At 42.3% G+C, this 12,003-nt stretch overlaps 1 protein-coding gene across 3 annotated transcripts in view; it reads right to left on the reverse strand.

Annotated features, from left to right (window-relative positions):
* DAAM2 (dishevelled associated activator of morphogenesis 2) overlaps positions 1 to 12,003 on the reverse strand; it is a 266,044-nt gene that overhangs the window by 137,515 nt on the left and 116,526 nt on the right. For all 3 annotated transcript variants that reach the window (XM_077341894.1, XM_077341903.1, XM_077341885.1), the window contains exon 3: positions 2,199 to 2,288. In XM_077341894.1, coding sequence (XP_077198009.1) covers positions 2,199 to 2,288 — 90 coding nt within the window. The remainder of the gene's footprint in view (positions 1 to 2,198; positions 2,289 to 12,003) is intronic.

Genomic DNA, 12,003 nt, shown 5'->3' on the forward strand with positions numbered 1-12,003 from the left:
AGAGAGAGAGACTAGCCAAAAGTCACCCAGCAAGCTTCATAACTGAGTAGTGATTTGAACCCTGATTCTTATGCCAACGTCTCAATCACTACACGCACTGGCTCTCTATCTAAGAAAGGCTTGTAGCTACATGATCCAAATAATGGGTTGTACATTTGTCTGATACAGGTAGATGTGCACATTTAAAAAATGACAATTAGTGGTTTCCATAATGCCAGATCTGAGTCTGAGTAATGCTGGCCACTAAGAACATCAGCAGTAGCCACCAACCTGAGTGGAAGGACAGGAAAGTGAAATGCAGCTACTTCTCTTATGAAACATCAATGGTCACAAGAAGCAACAACCACTACTTACTTTATTTATTTATTTGATTTATATGCTAATGGGAGCCCCAACGAGCTCACACGATTTCTCCTTGCTTCCATTTTAACCTTACAACAACCCTGTGTGGTAGGGTATACTGAGAGTGTGCTACTAGCCCACAATCATCCAGCAAGCTTGTAGACCAGAGAATTTTCTTAGCTAGCTGAGGCATTTTGCTGGAAGCAGGTACATTGCAGCAGCCTGCTTTGTAGACCTTCAGCTCTCCATTTAAAGAAGGCACCAGTAGCTGTACTATGAGGCAGAGCAGAGCCATGCCAGATTGGGCATTCAGCTTGGGTCTCCCAGACCCTAGTCCAGGGATGACCAAACTGTGGCTCACCAGATGTCCACGGACTACAATTAATGAGCCACCGCCAGCACACGTGCTCAATTCACCACAACACACTGGCTTTCGTACTTAATATTTAGGTCTCAGCTATATCTGTAAGGGAGGTTCCAGGACTGGAAGCCCCAAAAATCTGGAACTGGCTCCAGCTGGGAGGCTTGCACAGACTTCAGGAAGAAAGAAGGAAGGATAGTCTCATTCTTCTCCCTTATACCTTTTAACAACCTGGACTACAGTTCACTCCATGACATTACAGTTTTTAAAACAAATCTTTCCATTTACTTTTAAAAATCCTTTGCAAAAAAATTATTTTGAGCAGTATCAGACTACCCATTTTGTTTGGAAGAACCCCTGCCAGTGTGCCCTCTTAGTAGTCAATAGAGCAATGGGGGAAATGAGGGAGGAGAAATTTTGTGCAATGTGTCAATATCATTTCCGGCTGAATATCATAGATACAGGGGGAATTCCTACAGCTGACACTTCTGGGTCTTCATCTGGAAGGGATGTCTCCACAACATGCATTGCTGCCCCACTCCAACAACCTCCTGCTACTGCAATGTATTCCAAGACCTATCCCCCTCAAAATACTTAATAAGAAGTTGCAGTGCTTATAAAAGCAACAGCCCAATAAATTACTGTAGGTAACCACAGGTTGCCAAGAAACTTCTAGCAGAGAAGAAAATAGGTTGCCCAAACGCATCTACAAGAAAATCTGTTTAGCATACAGACTCAGAAATTGATGCAGTGCAACTCCTTTTTAAGAATGACAGCTAGAAGTTAAAACCAAGTACTGAGATAATGTCATAATTTATTGTGTATCCATATTTTGTTTGATAATTTCTCCTGTAAAGTCCACATAATTGAAAACAGACAATACAGTAATAAGTTTCAGCCACCCATGTCTCCCTCACACACAGATGTGCTGACAGAACACATGTCACCTTCATCTGGTTTGTTATGTCTTTAAATGAGACTGGTTGAAAATCCAGGCCTTTCTTTTGATATCTCCATGGGAGGGTTTCTTCAAGGAGGGATTTCAAGAGAGTGAACACTGGGCCCAGGTTATTCCTGCAAGGACAACTGCATTGCAATTGTTAACACCTAAGCATCGAACACTGCTGCTTTGCTTCAAGCATCAATCACACCACTGAGCTACAGAAAGACCCACGTTGTCGCTTAAGGTTTAGGCCTGATGTCTTGCTTATCATCAGAATACTGAGATCCAAAAGTCACCCTGCCTTCAGCTGCACAACTCATCACTCAATGTGGTTGAAGCTGGAAGTGTTTAAGACTACAGACAGAAATTCTCAGGAGATAAATATCCACATTCATGCACACATATATACCTGTAAGTTTTAAAGATAGCATCTATCCTGTTGTTCAGGCCTCATCTCCATTGAAACATCACAAGCCGGGTCATATCATATCATACAAAGTACACTGGTATACAGAGTTTATTTTGTTACTCAATTAAGTCCAAAGACAGTACCTTCTTCTTGCTGCAGTAAATCTGCCATTTCTTCTCTGGAGGGAGCGCAAACATGGCCTCTCTGTTCTTATCTGTGAGATCCAATTCATCCTAGAGATGACATAAGAAAAAATAAAACTGCATGATCAGTAGCTGCAATATCTTGCCAAATGTTTGCGGAGACACACTTGTTGTTTAAGAAACTTCCAGACCCTCTCCTTTGAAAAGCACACAGTTTCCTCTCTGAAAGTAATGACTTATACGTGCCTATATTTGAATTACCTCATAGCCATATAAAAACAGGTCTGAAAACAGAAACAAAAGACTGGGAAGATTGTTAAGTCTTTCAGTGTTTCACAAAACCATTATTTCCTCCTATTCCTTCCAGACACATTTCGGACAGATATATAATCACTGCAGATCCTATTGATTTTCATCTTACAGGATTTATCAGAGGCTGTATTGTGTTGGTGTCTACTGACTGCCATGCTGGCTATTGCAATCTTGTTACAGAAAATTGTTTCCTGAATTCCTACTATTTCATTCCACAGAAGTCCATTTTCGTAGACAGCAGATGCTACAAGGGGAAGCAATATTAAAGTGGCATTGTGAAGTATATTGAACTGTTAAATAAAGCCCTACCATGAACCAGGGACAATACCTCTTTAATATTGCTCCACAATGGCTCATTTGGAAAACTTTCTGAGTTGAAAAACTTGTGAAAACAGTGAGCTAAAATTGCACACTGAGCCTGGTAGCGGCTGCTGACAGATTTAAAGGCCCACGGAGATTTCAGCCACAGAAAGGTACAAAAGAAACACAAACAGTAACAAGGTTAGGTCATTGCCAGCAGCCCAAGGTGAGGGGTGGGGATTTTTACACACAGAGAGAGAGAGAGAGAGCTGAGAGTGAAGAGGGCAAACCATGTGGAAATATTTAGAATGAGCGTCCAAACAAGAGGGCAGCCAAGCAAGGCAAGGAGTTTTATTATTGCAATACACAATTAGAAAACTTGAGCCAGGATCACATTCTTGGGAGGGGGGATGGAGAGAGAGGGAGGCACAGTAAAACTGCATATAAGGCATTATTAGCGGAATGTTTCAGAAGGCCAAGTGTGTGGAAAGGAGTCAGACGGGTAAAGCTGTGGATATCGGGCCTGCATGCTTTCTGATAAGCTATGAGTTGGGACTGCCTCAGCAAAATTCTTCACAAAGACATCCTTGCTCTGTGGAAATAACTAGCTAACTTATTGTTTATTTGGCAAGGAGAGGCAAAAAACAACTCACTGGATTTTATTCTGTATGCAGTAAAAACACAGGAGAAATTGGCAGCACACTCCATAAACAAGAGCTTTATTGGGAAGCTTAACTCAGCTGTTGAGAGCAAGTCAAGAGTTTTCATAAAGGCCCAGCCCACTTTTGGATGAGGAGGAAGTGAATCTTAATGACAGAGGTAAAGGTATCCCCTGTGCAAGCACTGAGTCATGTCTGACCCTTGGGGTGACGCCCTCTAGCGTTTTCATGGCAGACTCAATACGGGGTGGTTTGCCAGTGCCTTCCCCAGTCATGACCGTTTACCCCCCAGCAAGCTGGGTACTCATTTTACCGACCTCGGAAGGATGGAAGGCTGAGTCAGCCTTGAGCTGGCTGCTGGGATTGAACTCCCAGCCTCATGGGCAAAGCTTTCAGATGGCTGCCTTACCACTCTGCGCCACAAGAGGCTCTTAATGACAGAACCCCTAGCCAATAAAACATCAGTTAGAAACTTAAAGAAATGATCAACTGATCATATTGGCAGACAACAACTTGATGACTCATGCTGTAATCCTTTTTAATTCCAATATATGCGGGCAAGGTTCTGGTATTGAATAATTTGTTTCTCCGTTGCTTTTTCAGAGACTGCATCTATGCAATGCAGGATACCATACCACTTCAGAGCTACAATTTTTGTCTGTGTTGATGTAATATGCGAAGATTAAACAAACTATTCAATACCAGAAAAAGAAGACAACTTCTAGATGCACCTTTGAATTTCTGGTTGATTTTGCCAGCTGTGCCACAGTGTTTTTTCTTTGACTAATGTTGTTATAACCATTTCCTGTGGCTGCCTATAATCTGCTAATGCTGTTATACAGCTGATGTCAAGAGTAAGGAGGTCAGTAGGGCTGCCATCTATGGATGGGGAAATTCCTGGAGATCTGGGAGCAGAACTTGGAGAGGGTAGGATTTGGGAAAGGCCTCAGTGGAAAATAATTACAGTCAACTCTCCAAAGCAGCCATTTTGTCCACAGAAAAGGATATCAGGTTAGCAACCCTAACTGCCTGGTCCATACATGCAAATCTTGGGTGCGTTTGAGGGTTAAGGACTGGAAGAGGAAGTGTTACTGACAATGCAATATCATTTCCAGATACTCACACACACAACACTCTAGGCATTCCCCCAAAATCTATGGTAAAGCCCTTAGGGAATTCCTAAAGTATTGTGTGGGAAGCTTGTAAAGTTACTTCCAGTGATCACTCGAAAGTGATGTCAGAGTCTGCAGTGTCTCACTCTCACACACACTTTTTCTCCTACTCCTCATGTTCAAATGCTGGCAATTGAGGTTGAGGATGAGTGTCTCCCTACCACCAGTGAGCACCTGGTAAGCCTGATGAGGACGTTATCTGTATAATGCATCCAATTTACTATTTGCTTTGTCCCCTAAGTTCCACAGAGCCTGCAAAACAGCACTTGTCCACCTGGCCCTTAGTTGAAGCCAGAACTAGCACTCAAGAAAATCTACGGGCCTCCATCCATCCATCTCTTGGTTTTCCTCCACTGAGTTAAAACTCGATTAAAAGAGCATACGGTCCATCAAGCAGACGAGGAGGGGAATTGACAAATCGAGCAGATGTAAGAGAGCACTATAAGTTTTTCATAAAGTTCTTAATGATGATTTTATAGACAATGCACATGTGCAACATGTTGTGAACTGCCTTGAGCCTCAGTGTGGGGTGGGGCAGTATATTAAAATCAATAATAATAGTAATAATAATAATAAAATAATTAATATAATAAAGGGAAATAGCATTTACGAGGCACATCATGCATAGTAAAGCTCCCTTGCAAAAGCAAGAATCTAATGTGACTAGAGACTGAATAATTTAACATACACTTTTGCGTTTCTCAATTTCTCTTTGAAACTGAAAAATAGTAGACAGTGTAGTAAGGTCAGAAAGCACATGAGACTTTTCTGATATTAAGCAGGTCTTGAATCTAGGCCTAAATGGAAGACTGCCCAGAAATTCAAAATATGCTGCATAAAGTCCCATGGAAGAAGGTTGGGTTATGAATGTAATAAATAAAATAAAAAACAGTGCAAAGATAGATGGTCTTTTTCTTTAATGGTCCCTAGATAAAACCAAGGAATCTCTTTTGTCAAAAGCTTTATCAAACTCATATGTAATCAAAGTATAATTAACATCAGCAGTTTTCACTGAACAGACCAAACCCAAAGTGAGCATCCACAAGGAATGACAAAAAAAATCTCTGACAACACTAAGAACAGGAAAAGTGAGGATGCAATACGTCAGACCGCTACAAAGTCTGAGCACTAGGGAGACTGGATAATTGTGTTCAGCCAGCAATTTCTCTCCTGGTCGCAGTATGCAAGCCAAGACTAATCAGCAAGCTAGCTCCCACATGCTCAATGCCCAAAACTGTGTTTGAGCTGCCAGCCCCACCTCGCACTCAGAGTGTCCTGGCTTGGATCAAAGGGTAGGAAAGAAAGTCCGGAGTGGACAACAGTGGAAGCCACAGCTCTGGATCCTGCTTTCCATTCTTCCCAACCAAAGTTATTCTCTTTCAACTCCACTGCAGGCTTTCTTCCCTGCCCCTTTTCTCAATATTTTCTCTTTTACTGCCACTGAGTGCACCTAGAGCTCCAGCTACTCCTTGAGAGAGGCTCAGCATTTGGAGGCACACAATGTGCACAGTAGGCACCAAGGTCTCCCCATCCCAGAAAGCAAGAGCCAACACCAAATTCATGGTGCCTTACAAATACCTTTTCACTAAACTTCTCCTTTACTTCTTTTTATCATTTGGCCTTTTTGACAACAAATGTGAACAGTCCTATGTAAGCAAGCTGTTTTACTTAGGGTTAATTAGCAAGTGTGTAGGATAAAACAGGGGTGCTTATTATATCAAAATGATTTAAATTTGACTTTGTTATATTTTTTAAAAATCTGAAAAGGATTACACAGATAATGATATAAATGGAAGATATTTTCCTGTTGCTTGTTACACTACCACACCAGAATCAAGACTGCTACAAAGAGTTTGTAATTGCTAATACTGCGTGTTTCTTGTGTGTTTATGTTCATTTCACTGCAAGCTAGTAGTTGTGTATCCTGTTGGCTTTAGGTTTGCATTGCTGCTATTTCATCTTTATAAAGATTTTTTAAACATTTGTTTTACACATTTTCACCTTTGTTTGATACTCATGTAAAGAGGGGACACTGAACCATAAATAAAAAGGTAAATAAAAGCATATCCATTTTACAAGCTTCCATCAAAATATTGATTGTTCTGTGTTTTGTTTATAAATGGATTTACCAATATTTCAATTTGCAATGGGTAATAATACTTACTAAAGTTAAATATCTGCATGTATTTAACTTTTTTGCATGGTGAAAGATTCTGTTATAAACTTTTTATAAATATATTTAAAAGATTTTTAAAAATAAATAATGAGCCAAATTCCAGAAACAATATAAGCTACCTCACTGGGGAACAGCTGGAGGTGATTCATAAACACTGAAAGTACTGTATTTGTTATGGTTGATTTAAACCTAACATTTTGGGCTAGCTCTGAGATCCAAAGAATAATTGTCAAGGCCTGGAATTGCCCATACAGCAATCACTTTTAATATATTTGGGGGGCTGGCCAGATTCAGAACTGATTAGATTTATAAACAGTAGCATTCTTATACAAAAGGGAAATGACTTTAAATGTAAGACAACTCTTCCCCAACATATTATATTTATTTTTGACAAGATCTATATCCCACCTGACAAACCACCCCGTATTGAGTCTGCCATGAAAACGCTAGAAGGCGTCACCCCAAGAGTCAGACATGACCCGGTGCTTGCACCCGGTGCGTGCTTATATCCCACCTATCTGCCCTCATCAGGGCCACCAAGGTAGCTAACTAAAAATAAATCAATAAAAGCAACAGTTGAAACATAGACCAGGCAAGAAGGATCACTGAAAGAATGCCAAATGAATACAGGTCTTTGAAAACGAAGGAGGACAGATCGCCCTAGAAAGAGTTTTAGTGCCACTGCTGAGAAAGGCCTTCTCTAAGGTTGCTGCCCATGTAATCTTGGAAAGTAGACAGGGGCATGCAAAGCAGGGCATTTGAAATTAACCGCAGTTGGTCAGGTAGATTCAAAATTCTTGCACAGTTGGTTAGGTAAGTTCCTAAGGGATTAGGTCAAGACACCATGGAAATTCTGACACAGAGTGGTGGGCACAACCACAAAATGGCTGCCATAGGAGATGGAGTCACACACACTCAGAGAGGAAGCCTAACTGCAGGGGACAAGAGGAATGATTTTTAAAAATATACTTGGAAAGAGGAGTCAGGAAAGAAACACTACCATCAGAACAACATCATTTGAATCTGCACAGCCAATCAGAAGCCCAAATAAGCAGGAGTCTCTCCTGTTCTTGCCTACTTTCTAAAATCACTCAACAACAAGGACACCATGGGCACTGTGTTGAGGATCCCTGGATTAGGTGGCCCCCGAAGTGTGTTGGTCCCAAGCCTTAAAGGACTTTAAATGTTAGTACCAACATCTTGAATTGTGCCCCCAAGGAGGCTGAGATCCAGTGTAGATGGTCTAATGCCAGAGTCATATAGTCCCGATAACTGATTCCAGTTGCCATGCTGAATGCAGGAATTTTGTACCAGTTGAAATTTTGTACCAGTAGCGAATTAATGCATACACTTGGATTTCAAATTCCATTAATTGCTCTGCCATCTGCACACCTGGATTTTGTACAAGTTTCTTTCTGCCTCTGTAGCCAGTCTTTAAACAGGCTTCACTAAAGCTTTGCTCGTACCCTTGATCTAAGGGCAAAGACTAGACCAAAGACTGCAAAGCAAATGGTAGCATAAGAAGCGTTAATAAATAATCTGTTTATTCTGAAATGGTAACGAAGCATGGAAGCCCAAAAGCAACCACACAAGTGGGCCATGTTGGTCCAAAATACACTAAAATCTGTTTTTTATTGTCTTTCTATATACTTTGAAGTAACTCTGAATGCTAAATCACAGTGTACAAATTTCTTTATCCAGTTTTTTAAAAAGAAACCGTTTGCCCTTCAGCTTTAGTCGTGTATTTTCTTGTATTCACCAACCACAATGAACCCTCAAATGTCCTTGCTTCATTTATTTGGGAAATTTCTATCCTACGCAACTCTCATAAGATGCTGAAAACAGCTTATGATTAAAATTATAAAATAACAAAACATACAATCACACTTTTTAGAAATCCACCGATAAAAACCAAGGTGCTAAAGGAATCAACTTAACTTGCTTTTCCGTCAGAAGCCATTGCCTAAAATTCCTATGCCTCCCTCACCCCAAAGTATTGCCTCCCAGGATTTGTACACTTACTCCCATTATTTATCTAGTGCTGAGTATACTACTCTACTAACAAGAAAGGTCCATGAGAACCATCACTTTTTCCCCCTAACATATTCCTACAGAATAAGTTTACAGATCTCTTTAGCCATTTCAGGTTTTGCTGCCCAACAACCACAATAGGACAAAACAACATAAAGAGGTTCCCTTTACACACAGATGCACAAAAAGACACCCCAAGACATTATTCTCCATCTGTTTTGCAAGTTTCCAGGAGTTCATTAACTTATCATAGTCCAACATCTCAAGTGGAAGGCTTTGTTCCAACAGTTTTTGCCAATATGCAGGCTGCCTGTGTCTTAAGAAAGCACTTCAAAATGCAAATGCTATAGTGAAATGCAGATTTAAAAGTCATTTGCTGAGAAGGCCCCAGGGAGTTATATTAAAAAGTAAGGTCCAGCTAATGTTCTTAACATTTGGCTCCATTTTCTTTTTTCTTGTTTTTAGGGGGGGGGGGAATTACTGAGAGACAGGGTCAGTTAATTTCACTTTTTTATATGGCCACATTCTACTGACAGAGATAGAACAGGGGTAGTCAGCCTGTGGTCCTCCAGCAAACACTGGCAGGGGCTCATGGGAATTGTAGTCCATGAACATCTGGAGGACCACAGGTTGACTACCCCTGAGATAAAATGTCAGGAGAAAAGATCTGAAATATTAAGAGAGTTGGAAAATGTTTCCAGTTCAGATTTCCATGACAGAATAGAAGGTACCCTTGATTCAAAATGGCTGAAAAATTAGGCACTCAAAAGGACAGGCAACTGAACAGACATGGAAATACCAAAAGGTCTTTGGTAGGATTTAAAGCTGCTTTATGTCTTCTGCTTGGGGATGGGGTAAGTGTAATAACTTTGACTGACTAGCAGGTGGTGACTGTTCCAGTGAAGAAACAACTTCAGTTATTTGGCGAACAAACTGGCTGCAGCCGTTTTATTAACTGAACAGCCCCTCCACCCAACGTGGGGTTGGCCCGATGCCGGTATGGGAGTCCGACCCCATCAGCTGTCCAGCTTCATCAGCTCGAGCTCTGGGAGGCAACAGAAAGGGACTCAACAGGCGTCCACCTCCATTGGTGTCCCCCAGCCACCTGGCCCTGGGCCTCCCAGCCGGATAAGCCATGCCTGGTTACCAGCCGGACCCTTATTGAGACCCCCAACCTCAGGGAGTCCTGTGCGCAGACGGGCCTCTCTGCCAACAGGCTCCCTACCGAGCGTCCCCCACAGCTGTGACGAAAATAACCAATGAAACCAGGGGATGGTAGGAGGGTAGCTGTCCAGACCAGTGCTGGATGCAGAGAGGGCGGGCGAGCATGCGGCCGGCCTATTTAAAGGCTGGTGCCCTGCCCCGTGACATGCCCCGCTTCAGCACGTGACGCCATCAAGTCGTGTCTCAGCTGGGCGCCCCTGCCACATCAATTGCGGCTGCGGTTCAGCTGCAGCCGCTATTTATTTGATGAGAACATGTAGCGAATCTTGCAAGTCCACTAAGAAATATTTATCTATATGAAATACCCATATGAAGCAGATGTAAAGAAACAATTATTTACTTCATTTATACCCCCACCTTTCTCCCCAATGAGCCCATTGTGGTGAGTTGGTTAAGAGTGGTGGACTCTAACCTGGCAAACCAGGTTTGATTATCTATTCCTCCCCATGCAGCCAGCTAGGTGACCATGGGCCAGTCATGGGTCTCTTAGGACTGTTCTTGTAGAGCAGCTTTCTTAGAAGTCTCTCAGCCCCACCTCCCTGGCAGAATGTCTGTTGTGGGGAGAGGAAGAAAAAGGTGTTTGTAAGGTATTTGTAGGCCACCTTGGGACCCCTTTGGTAGAGAACAGTAGGGTATAAAATCAGCTCTTCTTCCCTTCTTCAAAGAAGCTTAAAACATTTTCTTCCCTTTTATTTTATCCTTATAAAAATACAAGGTATCCTGAAAGTGTCACAAGCCAAAGATCACTCAGCAACTACCCATGTCTGTGGTGTATTGGTTGTATACATCAGGGGTAGTCAACCTGTGGTCCTCCAGATGTCCATGGACTACAATTCCCATGATCCCCTGCCAGTATTTGCTGGTAGGGGCTCATGGGAATTGTAGTCCATGGACATCTGGAGGACCACAGGTTGACTACCCCTGGTATACATGACAATGGAACAATCTATTTCCCCCTCCCATACTTATGTTTGTTGGTTTAGTCTCATGGGGTGGAGTCCTTGATGGTTAGGTTTGTTACAATTGGAAACTGCATGAACTCTTTTGTCTTGCAACCAATCACTCTCATCCCTATAGCTTTCTGTTGTTTTGATCACATTGTTTTGAACATGTTTATCTCTTCTGTGAATCTAAGAGCAGGAACCTGAAGGACTACCCTATTCCTGAATTGTAAGCAAAGGGGAACATCACAATTGGTTGCCAGTTACGGCCTAGATCAAGTTCAAGGTTTTGGTTCTAATCTTCAAGGCCCTTCATGGTCTGGGATCCACATATCTGAGGACCACCTATTGCCTTATGCTCCCTGCAGGGCCTTACGCTCTGTGAGTACTAATCTGTTGATGGGACCTGGCCCTTGGGAGGTTTGCCTGGTCTTGACCAGGGCCAGGGCCTTTTTGGGCCTGGCCCCAATCTGGTGGAATGAGCCCCTGGAAGATCTGAGGGCCCTGCAAGAGCTCTCATAGTTCTGCAGGGCCTGCAAGATAGAGCTCTTCTTACCAGGTCTTTGGTTGAGGCCAGGGCGCAGAAGATCAGAGGGGCCCTCCAGGTTAGATCAGTCATCTATGCAGTTGAATTGATGGCACCCCCCTGACTTTCCCCTGAGGCACAGAGAGGGGGCTATTTGAACTTGGGAGTGGAATCTTTTCTGCCACCAGGTTATTCTTGTATCGGGGAATTGAGCAAGATTTTAATTTTTAATCTTATGTATGTGGGGGTTTATCGTTATGTAACTTGCCATGAGATGGCTTTGCAGATAGCGGTGGAGAATAAATCCAATAATAATAACAACAATGCTAAAGCAGGAATAGGAATCTAGATTTATTTATTTTTCATTTTTTATCTCCCAGACCCTGTGACCACTACCCCATTCTCTCTCTACACTACACTACACTGGAACATCCACTTTCCTGTCCAACTCCCCCCCCCCACAC

This window comes from Paroedura picta, chromosome 1, assembly GCF_049243985.1.
Source record: "Paroedura picta isolate Pp20150507F chromosome 1, Ppicta_v3.0, whole genome shotgun sequence".
NCBI classification, from domain to species: Eukaryota; Metazoa; Chordata; class Lepidosauria; order Squamata; family Gekkonidae; genus Paroedura; species Paroedura picta.